This window comes from Odocoileus virginianus, chromosome 5, assembly GCF_023699985.2.
Source record: "Odocoileus virginianus isolate 20LAN1187 ecotype Illinois chromosome 5, Ovbor_1.2, whole genome shotgun sequence".
NCBI classification, from domain to species: domain Eukaryota; kingdom Metazoa; phylum Chordata; class Mammalia; order Artiodactyla; family Cervidae; genus Odocoileus; species Odocoileus virginianus.
In genome coordinates, this window is record NC_069678.1 from 1,517,178 (window position 1) to 1,536,662 (window position 19,485).

The window sequence follows — 19,485 nt, forward strand, 5'->3', positions numbered from 1 at the left end:
ACCTTCTCAAAGTCTCGAAGAGCCTGGGTCTGCACCTGAAGAGGTCTTTCAAATGCTCTCAACGAATGCCCAAAGGGCACCTTGTCACCACTTCTCCAGGTCTGTGACTGCACAGGAGGGCCTCGATCTTTGGTGTCACTAAGAAAAGCTGCCAGTGAAACAGAACAACAGAAGATGTTATCTGATAGTGGCATTATGATCATTCTAACCTTCATGTCCCAGCAGAATTTGGTTTCTGCAAAATATGAACCAATTCTAGGCCACCCAGAAGCAGTGCACGTGAAGTAGCCTATGGTAGATCTTATTAACAGTGGTCCCTAGCGCAGCCCACTAGTTTATGTCCATGTACCTTCGTAACGTGATGGTCCTGCTCCTGCCATCAGAAAGCGGAGTCTACTTCCCTAGCACTTGAATCTGGGTTGGCTGAGTGACTTGCTGTGACCTAGAGATGGTGATGAAAATGCCACTTTGGGATGAATGCCACAGACTGGGCCTTGAGAAGCCTTGCATTTATGTTCTTGCCTTCTTAGAACCCCATGACCACAATGCTGGGGAGAATCCCAGAATACCTTCCTGGGGGATAAAGGCCAAGTCCTGGGGGAATGAGGATGCCAATCACCACTGCCAGACACTTGAGAAAAGGTGTCTTAGGACTTCAGTCCCAGTCAAGCTGTCAGACGATGGCAGCTGTTTGAGTAATTCAAGTGAGACCAACAGAAGAAATGCCCAGTTTCCCAACATCCAGGATTGTGAGAAATAATATATCATTGTTGTTTAAGCCATGAGTGGGCAAACCTTTTCTTACAGGGCCAGATAGTAAATACTTTAGGCTCATGGGCATCATCTCTGTCACAACTTCTCAACTCTGCCCTGGTAGCTCAAAGCAGATGCAGAGAATAGGACAGAGAATGAGCATGACTGTGTTGTGATAAAGCTTTCTTTACAAATACTGGCAACTGGACCCATGGGTGGCAGTTTGCTGACCCCTGTTTGAAGCCACTAAGTTTTAGAGTGGTGTGTCACATGAAACCAAACATAATTGAAATAGCTTTATTTGAAAAAAAAATCAAGCTACTAGCTAAGAAGTATTTCTACAAATCTCTTTACAGAGAATCCTTCAGGTTATAGTATAGGAATAATAACAAATGTAACAACCAACACTGTAACAGGTGTTACAAAATAGTTTCATATGAATTATTTCATTTATAAATTAGTGCTGAGAATTCCCTGGTTGTCCAGTGGTTAGGACTCTGCTTTCTCTGCAAGGGGCCCAGGTTTGATCCCTGGTCTGGGAACTAAGATCCCACACACCTCACAGCCAAAAATAAATAAATAAAAAGTTATTGCAACCAGTGAAACAGACTGAAATAGACTGATGTGATTATTATATCCATTTTACTAATGAGTAAACAAAGGTTCAGACATTTTCCCCAATACTACACTTCTAAAAGGGCTTCCCAGGGTGGCAATAGTGGTAAAGAACCTGCCTGCCAATGCAGGAGACATAAGAGATGCAGGTTCCATCCCTGGGTAGGAAAGATCCCCTGGAGGAGGGTATGGCAACCCACTCCAGTTATTCTTGCCTGGAGAAGCCCATGGACATTGGACCCTGGCAGGCTACAGTCCATAGAGTCGCACAGAGTCAAACATGACTGAAGCAACTTGGCACTCAAGAATGCATGCACACTGCTAAAAAGTGGCAGAACCAATATCACATCCCTTCCGTTCAATCTTTCTAACAGCATGCTAACACCATGCTATTTTAGCAGCAAAGGGGACTGTAACAGGCCTGAGAGAGAGAAACAGGCAAAGGGACAGAGACACAATATTTCCACTAACCAGTGTAAGCACACTCCTGGGAGAAGTTCATGGAGGCTAAGCTGCTATCAACCCTGTGCCTGCCTTGGAGAAGTAACACTGTGGAGAATAAGAAACCGGGGCTTCCTTCAAGCATAGTACACAGATGACCTCCGACTAAGGCAGGCTTGGGGTGGTAGACTCAGGTCAAAGACATAGAAAAACACATCTTTTCTTGACTGACAGTAAGAAGCAGTGAGCCTTTATTACTGAACTTTTTTTTTTAATCATAAAGAATGGCAGCCATGACAACCCACTGAGCTCCACAGGCATCAAGTGACAGTGAAATGGGCTCTGGGTGACTCTAGGCCCACCGAGAGAAAGCTGCCTGCACACAGACTCACGGACAAAGGCCAGCTGAAGGGGCCAAGAACCAATGCCGCCATAGGCTCTTTTTCTTTCCTTTCTTTTTCCTCCTTTCCCTTTTCTCTTTCCTTCCTTCATCCCTTGTACACTCCTGTCTCTTTTGTTGAAAATTAATGGACCCTGTATGCATGGGCACCAAAAACAAAACAAAACGAAACAAACCAAGTGGGTCTACATTAAACTAAAAAGCTTCTGTTCACCAAAGGAAACCATCAGCAGAAAGAAAAGGCAGCCTCTGGGATGGGAGAGTATATGCCTCCCTCCCTTCTTCCTGCTTTCTCTTTCTGCAAACTTGCTAGAAGGAATGCAAGAAAATGTCCCCAGATACTTCAATCAACTTCTCAGAATTTTTTTTTAATTTAAGAAAAGAGAATTCCCTGTTTTTAAAAAAGAAGAAAAAAGAAGACAGAAAGTATCAGGAAGATGACAATGAAGAGAAAGATGAAGAAGAAAATAATGATGATAAATAGGGTGGTTCCAGTGCAGTTTTATTTTCTAGTTTAGAAGTATCTAACTACTCATAACTACTCATTACATCACTGATTTTTTAAAAAAGGAAATATAAGGCTACATGGTTTCTTTTTAAACTGGACACTGTACAGTATCTTTTCATTTCTGTAAAAATAATATATTATCAAGTGTATGTTTAGGTGGCCCTGTGCTTAATGGTATCTTTCAATAGGCAGTAACCTTGCCTGGTAGAGTAGTAGGGTTTAAATAAGCACAAGAATTTAAAGCAGGTTTTACACTCTCCGACATAAATTACAGCAGGATCCTCTATGACCCACCTCCCAGAATATTTGAAATAAAAGCAAAAATAAACAAATGGGACCTAATGAAACTTAAAAGCTTTTGCACAACAAAGGAAACTATAAGCAAGATGAAAAGACAGCCCTCAGAATGGGAGAATATAATAGCAAACGAAGCAACAGACAAAGAATTAATCTCAAAAATATACAAGCAACTTCTGCAGCTCAATTCCAGAAAAATAAGCAACACAATAAAAAAAAAAAATGGACCAAAGAACTAAACAGACATTTCTCCAAAGAAGACATACAGATGGCTAACAAACACATGAAAAGATGCTCAACATCACTCATTATCAGAGAAATGCAAATCAAAACCACAGTGAGGTACCATTACACGCCAGTCAGGATGGCTGCTATCCAAAAGTCTACAAGCAATAAATGCTGGAGAGGGTGTGGAGAAAAGGGAACCCTCTTACACTGTTGGTGGGAATGCAAACTAGTACAGCCGCTATGGAGAACAGTGTGGAGATTCCTTAAAAAACTGGAAATAGAACTGCCATATGACCCAACAATCCCACTCTTGGGTATACACACCGAGGAAACCAGATCTGAAAGAGACACGTGCACCCCAATGTTCATCGCAGCACTATTTATAATTGCCAGGACATGGAAGCAACCTAGATGCCCATCAGCAGACGAGTGGATAAGGAAGCTATGGTACATATACACAATGGAATATTACTCAGCCATTAAAAAGAATTCATTTGAATCAGTTCTAATGAGATGGATGAAACTTCAGCCCATTATACAGAGTGAAGTAAGCCAGAGAGATAAAGACCAATACAGTATACTAACGCATATATATGGAATTTAAAAAGATGGTAACGATAACCCTATATGCAAAATAGAAAAAGAGACACAGATGTACAGAACAGACCTTTGGACTCTGTGGGAGAAGGCGAGGGTGGGATGTTCTGAGAGAATAGCATTGAAACAAGTATACTACCAAGGGTGAAACAGATCACCAGCCCAGGTTGGATGCATGAGACAAGTGCTCAGGGCTGGTACACTGGGAAGACCCAGAGGGATTGGGTGGAGAGGGATGCGGGAGAGGGGTTCAGGATGGGGAACCCATGTAAATCCAAGGCTGATTCATGTCAATGTATGGCAAAAACCACTACAATACTGTAAAGTAATTAGCCTCCAACTAATAAAAATAAATGAGAAAAAAAAATAAAACAGGTTTTATTGGTACATAGCACAGATTAGTTACAAACAAGAGTTGGGTTTTTCCCACCTTAAATCATGTTTAAGTCAGTTTGTATAAAGTAATTGTTATAATGTTAATTGTTTATCACACTGTGATTGCAAATTAATAATAATAGTAATAATAATAATGGTGTACCTGTTTTGTTGAAAACTTGACATTTCTAAGTAAATACAAATGCTTAATTAAAATAAATTAGAAAAAATTATTTCTTGCACATTTATATGAAATTAAATAAGGCGATTAAATGAAAGAAAACTTTATAAAACAGAGCAATGTATTACAGTTAGATTCATAGAATATGATAGAGAAGAGACTTCAAAGAGTAGATCTGGAGACAACAAAAATGTTTAAAAAAAAAAAGATTGGATATGAATCCTGACTAATCCACCTGCTAATTATGGGAATTGAGGCAAATCTTTTAATTTTGCTGAGTGCCATTGCCTCTGTAAAAACAGGAATAATAATGTTTACCTCATAGAGCTTTCATATGGATTAAATGAAACAATAAAAGTAGCCAACTGAACACCTTGCTTATAATAGGCAATTTCTTCTTTACCCTTCCACTCTTTTGCCCTAGTCTTTCAATTTTTACCTCAAAACGGAGGATCTTCATGCTCAAAATGGGTAAGGTAGACCTTTAGAATTTACGGATTTTACATACACAATTACAAATGCTAATTTTAAATGACTCCAAGTCCTTAACACATTCAAATTAAGAAGTTTTTTCTGCATTGTGCATATGAACCATCTGTGCTTCAAGGCTGATATGAAAAGTCAAATCACTTAGCAAAGTAGGTAAAATGCTAAGTGACTGAAAGTTTTTGTGAAAAATAGCCCCCAAAAGAGAATTATTTTCACTTTGGTTTTGTAATTTAGGTAGACCTCTAGCTAATTTTAATACAGGAATAATATATTATTGTGTACACATTAATAATAATATTTACAGGTGTTTATTCCTTGACAAGCTCTGTATTAAGAGCTTTTCTTTTTTTAATGTTTATTTATTTATTTGGCTGCAAGTCGGGTCTTAGTTGCAGCATGCAGATTCTTCCTTGTGTCATCTGGGATCTTTCATTGTGGGGCACAGAATCGGACTCTCCTGGGCTTAGTTGCTCTGAGGTACATGGGATCTTAGTTCCCCAATCAGGGGTCAAACCCGTGTCCCTTACATTGCAAAGAGGATTTAAAATAATTTTTTTTTAATTTAAACTTTTTATTCTGTATTGGGATATAGCCAATTAACAGTGTTGTGATAGTTTAAGGTGAACAGCAAAAGGATTCAGCCACACACATACATGTATATCAATTCTCCCCCTAACTCCCCTCCAATCCAAGTTGCCACATGATATTGAGCAGAGTTCCCCATGCTATGCAGTAGGTCATTGTTGGTTATCCACTTTAAACACAGCAGTGTGTATCTGTCCATTCCAAATTCCCTAACTATCCCTTCCCCCCATTCTTTCCCCTCCAGCAACTGTAAGCTTCCTCTCTAAGTCTGTGAATCTCTTTCAGTTTTGAAAGTAAATTCACTTGTATCATTTCTTTTCAGATTCTGCACATAAGGGATGTCATACAATATTTTGCAGGGAGGATTCTTAACCATTGTACCACCAGGGAAGTCCTCGAAGAGCTTTTCTAATCTCACTTATGAGGTTGACACCATTATTGTACCCATTTTAATGGTATATTCGAGATTTCATTCTAGTGGAAGAGTCTATTTTAATCATTTTACAAGTGACTTTAACTTGCAATTACAGAATTGCTAACAGTATGAAGAGTTCACATTACTGAAATACTGAAGTATTTCAGTTATGAGTTACTGCACTGTGCTGCGAAGGTGGGATATTATATTCTACAGTGGTATGTGCAAATTTTGAAACTCAAAAAAAGTCTGAAGATATTGCCAAGATGATGGGATCTAAAATTTAAGAGATTTATGATCAGCAGGAGACCAAGAGTATAGCAAAGAAAGATCCATGACCTCCTTACCTGCTGCATGACTTGTTCTAGGTACCATCTCCCCATCATCTTCTGCAAAACAATCTCTGTGAAGAGAAGCACATCATTCATTAATGAAGTAACACCCCACACGGTGTTCAATTCCTCAGTGTCAAGACATCTGGTTTTATTTCTTTCTCCGCAAGCAATCATTAAGCTGTTACAGTACTGTGTATCAGGGTCAGGGTTAAGTGCTGGAAATACAAAGACATGCCCCACCTTACTGAGGATGTGTAGAGGCAGCCACTGGACAAACAATTCCACAGGCACTGAATCACTAGTGTGGCAAGTGCTATGAAGGAATATGCAGCGTAACTTAACTAGCAGAGAGATTCAGAGAAATTCAGAGAAAAGATGATCTAAACTGAGATGAAGAGAATGTCAGCCAGACGAAAAATGGAAACAGAAGTGTATTCCATCATGAGGGAAAAGCAAGGACCCCGAGTCAGGAAGGAACGAGGCCTGTTAGAGGAACAGAGAAAGCCAGGGCTGCAACCTGACCATGCAGGGCCTTGAGGGGTGGGGTAGGCACGTGAGATTCATGTGCAGGGCGATGGAAAGCCACTGAAGGAGTTCAAATGAGGAAATGAATGGTAAATGATCGGATTTAGATGATTCTGACTGCTGAGTGACATTGCGTAGAAGGAACAAGAGTAGATGGAGAAAACAAGAAGCTGTGATAGCTTTAACTAAAGGAAAAGAGAGTAGGAATGCAGAGAAGCAAAAAAATCGATACGCTTAGGAAGTAGAACTGATCCAGAAAACTTGAGAAACAAACAAAAGTCTACTAATGGAAATGTTAAAAAAAAAAATGAAATGTTAAAAAATAAAAGTCTACTAAAAAAATGTTAAAACAAACAAAAGTCTACTAATGGAAATGTTAAAACACTATGATGCAGTAGCAAGATCTATATCTGTCCAGCACAGTGAAGACCACTATCCCTAGAAGGGAGGGAAAAGAAAACTCAAGATGTATTCAACAAATGCTTGTCAAGCACTTACTATGATTTTAGGCACTGGTTTTAAACTCTACGAATGTAGCAGTGAACAAAACAGACCAAAACACCTGCACTCATGGAACTTATATAAAAGGACACAAAAAAGCAAAATGTACAGTAACAATTGGGGACAGGTATTATAAAAAGGTCGGGAGTAGAAGTAGGGAATGCTGGAGGGAAGGGGAAGAGATGGGGGTTGCAACTTTTGGTAGGCTAAGTGTCTCTGAGAAGCAATGATGTGGGTATTTGGGCAAAGAGTCTTCCAAGCAGAGAACATCAAGTGCGAAGGCTCTTCAGAGGAAGCACGACAGAGCATTTCTGGAACAACAAGGAGGCCAGTGTGGCTGGGCTGAGTGAGTAGCAGGAGGTGAGGCCAGGAAGTAATAGGAAGGCTGGGCAGGGGACAGATTATATAACACCTTTCTGGACCCTGAGAGGAATTCAGCCACTGGAGTCTGGTGTGTTAAAAAAAGAGATGAACTGAGTGATGGATGTTTTAAAAGGGCTGGCTACTGTTTTGACAACAGACTGGGTGGGAAAGGCAAGAAGCAGTTGCAATAATCCTACAAAGAGATGCTTTCAACATTTAGCTTACTCCTTAGACCCTCGGGTACTCCCAGTTAGTTGTCCTAAAAATAATTCTATAGCCGGAGATTTAGAAAGCTTCTCTTTTTAAAAATCAGGAGACATTCACAGGGAGGCGGAAGAGAGCCTGGCATTTATTTAGAAACTGTTGGTGTTCTTCCTTCTCTGCCTCAGGGCTGGATCTTGGCATAAATCTTCACTTTGCTAAGTTCCAGATGGACATAAAAGTACCAGGCAGAACACACCAGGCTACACACACCACCTGGCAATTCTTTATCATTCAAAAGCAGGTCACCAGCTTGTAGTTCTTCCAGGCCCTTTGCCCCTTTCCCTTCTCCACTTCTCATTAAAAATTTTCCCTGAGAGTGAAAAATGAAAGAGGTGAACTACTACTTGTGGATTTCCCTCCGTTGAGAAAAAGTAGGGGAAGGATTTTGAAACTATCAGCCAGAATAATGTCTTGAAAAATTTGTGGAGAAAAAAAATACTTAGTTGCTGCTACTCATGCAAGAATGGATTCCTTTATGTTCAGCCCACAGACCTGGGTAACCGCTTCTGCCATCAGGAGCAAGGTCATTCCTCAGGCCAAATTCAGCGCATCCAACATGCTTCATTTGTTCAACACAAGGTTGACCCATTCCTAACTTCTCTTGTAAAATGAATGGGTCTGGCAATACTGGGCCTGCCTTCCCACATAGAGGGATAACCTGCCGTCTTTAAACAGAAGAGACATGTTCTCTGGTTTGCCACAGTCCCTGTCACTCCTTGTTCTTGTAATCCCAGCTCATGTGCTCATTTAAGATACTGGCCTGGCTCCTTATAGATCTCTGAGGCTGTCACCCTGGTATAGATCAAATGCAGACAAAACTTTCACTTCTCCTTTAAGACACTGCCTTGAGTTACCTATGTAGCTTTTTGCTGTTGTGTTCCATCGCTAAGTTGTGTTACAAAGAGTTGGGACACGACTTAGCAACAGAACAATAACAAGCTACTAAGGGGATTACAGGTCAGTTTTACCTCTGGGCTTCAGCTTCCCTAAATATTTGTAAAAGAAATGCATGAACTTCTAAGGTTCCTTCAGTAATTACACAATTCTATTCTAATAGACACTAGTAGCATTAAAACTCATTTTAATACTTTCTAAGGATGGGGAAACTTTCCAGACATGATCTCATTCAATCCTCCTTGCTCTGAAGATTCCACATTATAGATCAGGAGCAAGTGACAACAAGGTGATGCATATGGATGCCACAAGCTACTTCACATTCTCCCCCATCCCACACTGAGCTGACTGCCTGTCTTCTATGAAGCAATAACCAGAAGGGCAGAGAGGTCACTCTGGACGAGTACTGAGTTAATGGGCTTTCTGTAGTCTCTGGAGATTTTTTTAAAAATCACTTTAACTCTATTAACAGCTCAAGTTTCCTCTCATATTGCCACAGAGTGGGGCTTAATCAGCTGCTCAAAAGCTTGGGAAGGAATCCGATGCTCCCCCAGAGAAGGGGCACATGGTTAAGAAACACAAGGTATATGTCGAGGGGATTGCAATTTGTGAAAATAGCTGATAAACCAAAGTGCAAAGAGAATTGGGGTATAGTAGAGACAAACTCCAAGCCAGGCCCTGCCACCCACCCACAAAGCAGTAACATAGGTTGGCAAATTTTTCTCTATATTACTTAAGTCCAGAAAAGAATTGTACGCCCTTGTCCTAGTTTCTCAAATTCAAGTATTTCTAGTTTCTTTTTTTTTTTTAAACATCAGTCCATGAATGACTCATGGTCAGCAAGCATGTGTTTCATGAGGGCACGTACAGCTCTCCTGCATAGATGTTCATATATAATCTTTCCCCAAAGATATTTTTATCTTACATGTTACCTGAATGTTTTACCTTATATGCTTTTCATGTCTAAATGAGCCAAACTTTCCCTCAGTGAGCCTTGTCTTTTTGCCCACTACCTTGCCAATTTGTTAATCAGAGATACCAATTTCAGAAAATTAAGATCATGGCATCCTGGTCCCATCACTTCATGGCAAATAGATGGGGAAACAGTGGAAATAGTGGCAGACTTTATTTTTGGGGGGTTCAAAATCACTGCAGATGGTGACTGCAGCCATGAAATTAAAAGACACTTACTCCTTAGAAGGAAAGTTATGGCCAACCCAGACAGCATATTAAAAAGCAGAGACATTACTTTGCCAACAAAGGTCCGTCTAGTCAAGGCTATGCTTTTTCCAGTAGTCATGTATGGATGTGAGAGGACAGTATAGTATAGATGGACTATAAAGAAAGCTGAGTGCCAAAGAATTGGTGCTTTCTAACTGTGGTGTTGGAGATGACTCTTGAGAGTCCCTTGGACTGCAAGGAGAGCAAACCAGCCCATCCTAAAGGAAATCAGTCCTGAATATTCATTGGAAGGACTGATGCTGAAGCTCCAATACTTTGGCCACCTGATGCAAAGAGCTGACTCATTTGAAAAGACTGTGATGCTGGGAAAGATTGAAGGCAGGAGGAGAAGAGGATGATAGAGGATGAGATGGTTGGATGGCATCATCAACTCAATGGACATGAGTTTGGGTAAACTCCAGGAGTTGGTGATGGACAAGGAGGCTTGGCATGCTGCAGTCCATGAGGTCGCAAAGAGTCGGACATGACTGAGTGACTGAACTGAACTGATACCAGTTTCACCAAAATCACACTTACTAATTTTTGCCAAGATACCTTCGTGCTCAATATGAAGAACCAAACATTTTCCAAGTACAACCCACCTACCAGCTGCTCACCCACTTAATTTCTGCATGATGTATTATTATCTTCTTGACTTGCTGGTAAGTGGCTATGAAAATACTGGACTCAAGCAATACATTAACATTCAATATCCCATAGGAACAGCCTTTCCTACAGTTTTCCAGAGTGATTAGGTTGAAGATGATCAGGACATAACTGGTCCCCTCAGAGCCATCTAAAACATTCTTTTTTTTTTAATCTATTTATTTATTTGTTATTTTTTTTAAAGATTCATTTATTTTTAATTGGAAGATAATTGCTTTACAATGTTGTGTTGGTTTCTGCCATATATCAACATGAATCAGCCATAGGTATACACATGTTCCCTCTCTCTTTTTTAATAATTAAATTATTTTTAATTGGAGGATAGTGGAAACAGTGGCTGACTTTATTTTGGGGGGCTCCAAAATCACTGCAGATGGTGACTGCTGCCATGAAATTAAAAGACGCTCACTCCTTGGAAGGAAAGTTATGACCAACCTAGATAGCACGTTAAAAAGCAGAGACATAAAAAAGAATAAATAAAAAAATAAAAATAAAAAGCAGAGACATTACTTTGCCAACAAAGGTCCATCTAGTCAATGCTATGGTTCTTCCAGTAGTCATATATGGATGTGAGAGTTGGACTCTAAAGAAAGCTGAGTGCCAAAGAATTGATGCTTTTGAACTGTGGTGTTGGAGAAGACTCTTGAGTCCCTTGGACTGCAAGGAGATCCAACCAGTCCATCTTAAAGGAGATAAGTCCTGGGTGTTCATTGGAAGGACTGATGCTGAAGCTGAAACTCCAATACTTCGGCCACTTGATGTGAAGAACTGACTCATGTGAAGAGACACTGATGCTGGGAAAGATTGAAGGCAGAAGGAGAAGAGGACAAGAGAGGATGAGATGGTTGGATGGCATCACCAGCTCAATGGACATGAGTCTGGGTAAACTCCGGGAGTTGGTTAATGGACAGGGAGGCCTGGTGTGCTGTGGTCCATAGGGTTGCAAAGAGTCAGACACGACTGAGTGACTGAACTGAACTGAACTGCATTGCCTTACAATATTGTGTTGGTTTCTGCCATATTTCAACATGAATCAGCCATAGGTGTACACATGCCCCCTCCTTCCTGAACCTCCTTCCCACCCCGTCCCACCCCTCTAGGTAGTCACAGACATCTGCTACATGCTGATACTCTGATGCTGTCAGACTGTGCTCTGGTGATTTCTTCCAGTAGTTTTCTAAGTGTGCTAGTCTCAATTATATCAGGAATATCCACAACACTCAATTTTGTGTGCCTTAAAAGTGGCTATTCCAAGATGTGTAGCCACTGGTCCACTAGTCTGGTCTCTCGAAACATTGTGCGGAGGGGTACAAACTTGGATTGTTCCTTAGCAAAGGGTAACACCATGGCAGAGTCTGCAGAGAAATATTCTCTACAAGGCAGCCATAGACCGTCCTTTGCAAACTGCATAAATATTTGGTGTTATTGCCTTGTATTTTGGTCTGTTTAATTTATGGACTGAGGAAAGTAGTAAACTGTGTTAATGGACCATATTATTCACGAGTAATGGCAAGGTGGTAATCATATAACTTTGCTATTACAAAGTAAATTTCCAACAAGTCTTTGAATAGTATGAAATATTAATATCCCAAACCAAAAGCACCCCAACTATATCTGTTGTCTGTCTAGACCTCACTGCTTTCTTCTTCTATTAAGACAATTAACCTAGGGCTATTTCTTCCCATGAAAAGTGAAAGTGTTAGTTGCTCTTTGTGACCCCATGGACTGTAGCCTGCCAGGCTCCTCTGTCCAAGGAACTGTCTAGGCAAGAATACAGAAGTGGTTTGCCGATTCATTCTCCAGGGGATATTCCTGACCCAGCTATCGAACCAGGGTCTCCCACACCGTAGGCAGATTGTTTACCATCTGAGCCACCAGGTTAGCCCATTTCTTCCCGTAAGAGTGTCCAAACTCCCACAGAGGTGGTTATTTTTTCAGGCTTCCTCCCCAAGGCTGTCACATACACTGAGCCACACAGTCTGGTCTCCTTACTTCGTCATGCATCACCACCCTTCCTTAACATCTCTAAGCTGAGGGACAAAGACCTTCTCCCAGAGGCATTTTCTGTCTTTCAAACTTCTTCTTATATGGCTTTCTTATCATAACGGAAAATTCAGGAGAAGGAAAAGCAATCAGCCATACCAGTATTTAGAGCAAAAAACTGGGCCTTGGTTGCTATTTTTAGAGTTTGTCATTCCTTTTCATAAACATTTACTGAGAAGTTACTTGAATAACAAGCACCAAAAATATCAATATGAAAAAGAAATGCCCTGAAATCAAGGTGCTCAGAGCTGTCTACTAGGGGTGGCAGACAGGATTTGAAGAGAGACTTATTAGAACAACGAGATTTATAACAGATTTCAGAACATAAATGAGGTAGTAATTAATTTTGTTCTGATGGGGAGAGGGGGTCTAGGAAATCTACAGAAAACTGAGAACACTGAATTTAGGCTCCGAAGGATGGGTATGAACATGTAAGGAAACATCAACTGCTCCTTAGACCCCTTCCAATTTCCTTTCAACTTTCCCCTCCTCAAGCCTTCCTCTCTCAAACTCTAACCTTCAGGAGGGAGTATTAGGGGTGTCTAAGGGAAAACGGTTTCATTTGTGCTCCCCTCCTCCAACACCATAGCTTCAAAAAACTACTCAGACTCCCCAAAGATGATATAAAGTAGGTCAGCAAGAAAGGACTAGGACTAACATTACACTGTAGTAAAAACACCTACAGTTACAGACTATACAGAATACCAGAGAATCTGGAGGAGTGAAGAGGCTGGAGGTTTAGGATGGTAGAAAATACAAGTGAATATCTTCCTTTTTTTTTTTTTTTTTTTTTTTACTATTTTTATCCTAGAATGTTAATTCTTCTTTAAAATATTAAGAAACATATTCTGATTTATTTACACTGCTCTTCTACTAAGGCCCTTGATAAAAGATGAACTATGCTAGGAATTGGGCTCAGTGTGACCGTCTCAAACAGTGGGGGACATATCGTATGACAGGAAGACTGTGCAAGTTCACTGTTTCAGTTCAGTTCAGTTGCTCAGTCGGGTCCAACTCTTTGCGACCCCATGAACCGCAGCACGCCAGGCCTCCCTGTCCATCACCAACTCTCAGAGTTCACTATTTATTGGGGCCCAAACACATATCCTGTTCTAATTCTACATTTTTTAAAGTTCATCTGTCATGAACTTATAGATTCTGATTCAAATAAACATTTCTAATGTTTAAACATCTCTTTTTCATATTTTAAACTTATATCCACATTCAACTCTTGAAGATATAAAATGTCCAGAAGGACAAAGAGAACTGTGGCTTGTTTTCTTGGCATGTGGAATCTTAGTTCCCTGACCAGGGATCTCACCTGAGCCCCCTGCATTGCAAGTGTGGAGTCTTAACCACTGGACAGCCAGAGAAGACCCTAGCCCTGAGGATTTTTAAACGGTAGGGCTTCACAAGTTGTGCCAACTTGGAAACAAAGACATCCATAGGTAATAGTCTCCAGATTGCCTGTGTGTAACTTTACAGTTCAACATGTTTTCTTACACTGGAATTTCCTTCAACACTAATCTTGAATTAAATGATCATTATTTTTATTGTGAACAACCACCACCACCCACCACCAATGAAGCCACCACCATTTATTGATTGACTGATTCTTTCCAGGAATTATCTCATTCAATTCTCCCATAATCCAGTAGGTCCTGTTACCCCTACTTTACAGGTAAGGAAACAAGAGGCCTAGAAGGATGATGTAATTTGCCCAAGATCATCCAGCTAGTTGATGGTAACACTGAACTTGAAATCTATACCTGACTTCAACCTTCACATGTCCAATATGTCCTCTTTGTACTCACACATTTGCCAGGAGTCTCCTTTGAAACTTCCCTGACTCCAGACAAATGACCCCTGAGACAGTGAGATATAAGGAAGGTTGGGCAGTGCTGCTGTGGGAAGGAGAAGTGAGTTAGACTCAAATCCTGACACATATTTGTTTTTTGGGACACCAACTCACTCCCAATACACACATGGTTCACAATGGAGTATTTGCGTCCTGGTATATCAGATGCCATGTGACAAGTGATTAAAATCCTAAAAAGGAAGTGGCAAGTATGACTTTCTACATAGGCTCTATCTTGAAAAGTGAGTCATCCACTATTTTATACTTCCCTATCTCTACCTACAGTCCTCCAAATGGTTATGACTCCCCTGAATCCTTTTCTGTGATAACACTTGGCATTGTCCCTAAAAGACAAAGGGAATAAACTGACAGGTAGAAGATGTGATGGGAACAGATACAGTCAAAACTGGGAAGGTCATTAGTGAACAAGCTCTGAGATGTCTCAGATCTTTCTTCCTCTTGCCAAGAGAGACACTGAGTATATCTTCTTTGTCCTAAATACTGCAAATATCCCCTCTTTGGCATCAGAATTGCAAAAACACGCATTCAAATGCAAATGGGGGAGAAGTCACAGATGCAGAGCACAGGCCCACTGTGTAATAAATACGGTGAGATTATAATTGTTTTCTCGTCTCAAGGCCTATCATTATAACCTCGGCAACTGGAATGCTTAATTGGCAAAGCCCCTCAGAACACAGACAGCATCACTTGTGAATCTCCCTCTGCATGCTGACCAAGTGTGAGCTGACTTGGCACTGACACAGTAACATCCACTTTTCTCCAGTATAGGCTGCAATTACACCCTTCACTCAACAGAATCTATTCATTGAGAGTGGCTGTGGCCCAGTGGAACTCTGGGAGGCAGTTTTCTGGAGTGCTAAGTCCTCAATCACTACCAGGAGCTACAAGCATCACTATGTACCAGCAACAGCTTTGAATTTTATGACCTATTTTGCTTCTGCACTGAATCTTTATTCTAAAAGGAACTAACATCTTTCATGCTGCTATTCCTTAAGGTTCAGAGAAACCTCTTAATACTGTGAAAAGGTATTAATAAAGGGTAGTTCAAGTAATCATCTCACTTTGCCTTATGAAGTTATTAGACATGCAGATGTCTAATAAATTCTCCTCCCTGAATCAGCCAAGACACTAATATCACTCTTTCAGAAGAGGTGTGAAAATAATCTGAGTTCAGCCATATCACTCAGGGATAGCATATGTCTCTCTACCCTCTCCTAAAATTTAGCTTGGCTTTTTATCCTTGGTCCTGGTGATGCAGTTTTCATTAACAACCACTGTTCACAGGACACTGGGGAATGCGGAGGCTGAGGCCTTCACCAGACATCAAAAGATAGATGTTTTTTTTTTCCCCCTGTATTCACCTACCTTTTTATTCACATAACCTTTTACTTTTTCCTTCCTTGATAATGTCTGTCTTTAGTGATTTTTAGAGAATTATGTGTGCTTTCCAGAAATTTTGGAAAGGACAAAAATGCATAGGAAAAAATAAAAAATGCTACCACTTAAAGGCAACATTGATAAAGATTTTTATGTATTTATTTTTAGCTGTTCTTCAGTTTATATGCCCATGTGAATTCCACAAAATAGAAATAACACTGAACACGTAATTTTGCATCTTGATTTTATTTGTTTCGTTAAGCTTCCCTGGTCGCTCAGATGGTAAAGAACCTGCCTGCAATGTGAGAGACCTGGGTTCAATCCTTGGGTTGGGAAGATCAATCTCCTGGATCTGGAAGTGGCTACCCACTCCTGTATTCTTGCCTGGAGAATTCCCAGGACAGAGGAGCTATAGTCCATGAGCTACAGTCCATGGGGTAGCAAAGAGTCAGACACAACTGAGACTAACACACATTGAGATCAGAGGTTTTGAGGATTGCATTTTTAGGGGAAAAGGAAGCATCAGGAGAGGAGGCAGGTGAGAGGAGGAGAAGAGTATCACATTAACCTGCCCAAGATTAGAAAGAATGAATCTAGAGTCTTCCTTCTCAGTACGGCTTTATAATGTACTAAAACAAAGCTGACAGAATCCCAGAGGATAATAAAATTAACTGAGGTACGAGATTCTAAAGCAGTGCTGAGAGTGATTCAAATAGCTGACTCTGAGGTCTTGGCTCAGCAGGGAAATGAATGAGGAGCAGATGGCCTGGAAGATATGAACAAGTGAAGAACCCAGAGTAAGTGATAAGGTAAACTGAATACTCAGAAAGGATGAGGAGATGGAGGACTTGACTCTATGGTCAGGGAAGATACTTTCAGAGTTCAGGATCCTAAGGATAGAGAATTTGGAGTGACGATGAGCTACAATGGGTGTGCATATGTGCTCATAGTGTCCTGAGGTGAATTAGAGTTAAGAAACTAGGAGATCAAGTTACAATGGTAACATATACGCATGCCTTGTGACCTGTCTAGAGGGCCAGCACCTTGAAGGCAGGGTTTTTATATCATTCACTATCATGTATCCAGCATTTAAGAAATCTAGAGCATAATAGGATTCAGATGCATATATTTCTTAAACAATGAATAAATAGCATTTGAATGAATAATGGCATCCAGATTTGATAACCTGCTGAATTCATTCTATATTAATGGTAAGTAGACACCTACCAAACATATATTCACATGAGCCTTGCAGGGAACGTTCTCTAGAAAGTTCTTAACTGAGGATCTGCTATGTGTTAGAAGTATTGTAAGATACTAAAGATTTAGAGACAAAAGACAGTCCTTTCTTCCAATAAACTCATAGAGTATGTAAACCAATCAGCCACATGCAATAATAAAGAAGGCACAGTGTGCTCTGGCTACAGAGAACACCCAGAACTAGGTTCCAAAAATAATCCCCAAAGGAGGTAATGCTTAATATAACCTCAAGGGATAAACAAAGATATCCTAGCAAAGGCAAGGCTAGTTTTGTGGGTGGGAACAACTGGTATATTAAGGCCCACTCGTAATAATTTTAGCTCAGGATGAGTAGAGACACCAGCTCCCTAGGTCTGCTAGCAATGATGCTGCCCCAAGGCACCAATCATGTGGAAATCTATAATTAATGCACAGAAGAACCTTTTCTAAAACTAACTCAGTTTCAAACTTTACATGCTGCCACTTGGTAGAATAAATGTAAATTTCTTCCTGCTATAAAAACATATATTGACTTAGCTTTAAAGCAGCATGTAAGGGGTATTAACAATAATCCTATAACCAAATACAGTATCTATTTTTTCTCTTCTTGCAACAGACATCCTAATACATATGCATAATTTTGATGTAATTTATACCCACTTTTATGGTAGGCTGTGGTCCATGGGGTCACTAAGAGTCGGACACGACTGAACGACTTCACTTTCACTTTTTCACTTTCACACATTGGAGAAGGAAATGGCAACCTACTCTAGTATTCTTGCCTGGAGAATCCCAGGGACAGCGGGGCCTGGTGGGCTGCCATCCATGGGGTCACACAGAGTCGGACATAACTGAAGCGACTTAGCAGTAGTGGTTACTTTATTATACTAAAATTTTGTTTGTTACCATTTCAGGAAACACTTCAAGATGGTAACAGAGATTAATGGTGACAGTGAAGCAGTTTACTCTAGAGAGGGCTACGAGTTGGGAACACTGCTACTGATTCACCTGGGATTATCCTAAAGAATGCCACTTTATGTCAGTATGTCTCCATTTTCCCTTCTGAATACAGAAACTCAGATCTTGAAAAAGATATTTAAACTGAATGAAATAATCTTCATATTAATATGAGTTATATGAGCTTTAACCCCAAGCAGTTTGCAATGTGTTTCCAAGAACTAGAAGTGTTTGATGTATTCTAGTCTAATAACATTTGATTATTCTACTTCTAAGTATCTGTCATTCAAAAATAATCTGATGGACGGAAATGCTTTAAGCACCTAGTTGTTTACCAAGTATTATTTATAATAGTTAAAAACTGGACACCTAACGGACTCCGTATAGGGTAATGATTAGATAAAATATTATTAATATGACATGACAGGTTATTCCACATTATGAATAATAGTATTCCACGTTATGAAATGGAAAATAAATATTTCCTTGAATTGAATGAAGTGCTAGAGATTACTCAGTTTAATTTTCTTCGTCAGTCAATGCTTTCTATATATCAGCAGTTATTTCTTCTTTACACCCCTTCTACTTTGGCCAGGGTAAGTAAATACTTTTGGCCAGGTGCAGGTTACCTTTTCTCTAGCTGACCCTAGAGAAGCAATGGAAGAAAGAAGTTTTTGCAGAATAGAACAAGCAGAAAAGGACTAGAGATAATGACATAGATTAAGGGAAAATTCATTAGACACTATTAAATTGCTATGAAAATACAAGCTGTTCTTGTTGTTAAAAGAAATAGTCTGTGACTAGTAAAATGTTTCACCCATGAGGAAAAAAAGGAAAATTTAGATCATACTTGTCTTGATGAACACAGAACTCAGAAGATGTCCTGAAACAGAAGAAAACAAGTGCTCAGTGCTTCTGAATGTTTTAAAATAGAATTGGATAGAGCTACCTTGGGTCACCATGACATCTCTTTTATTCTGGACTTTCTTCTAACTTTAAACGCCATTTGAATTTTTGCCAGAGACAACTTGTGGAATGTTCTGAGCCCAGTTTGGAATTTTATTTATAGAATAAAACTTCCATTTCACTGCCCATTTCAATAAGAGCAGGGTCCCAGTGCAACCACCGAATGGATGGATACCCCTTACAGCCTTGGATGAACTACCCCTGAGCTGCCCAGAGTAGAGAGGGCACTGTGATGAGGGTCAGCTAACTTTTCTTTCAGATACAGAAACAACCACTTCCCAGTCTTCGATACATTTCTTAAAGCTTCTTAATTTGGCCCCACTGGGTTTTAGTTGCAGCACCTTTGATCTTCATTGTGGCATACAGGATTT

At 40.1% G+C, this 19,485-nt stretch overlaps 1 protein-coding gene across 1 annotated transcript in view; it reads right to left on the reverse strand.

Moving 5' to 3' along the window:
* Positions 1 to 19,485, reverse strand: part of LOC110151943 (myomegalin) — a 235,849-nt gene that overhangs the window by 179,880 nt on the left and 36,484 nt on the right. The window contains 2 exon segments of the mRNA XM_070467223.1: positions 3 to 148; positions 6,232 to 6,287. Coding sequence (XP_070323324.1) covers positions 3 to 148; positions 6,232 to 6,287 — 202 coding nt within the window.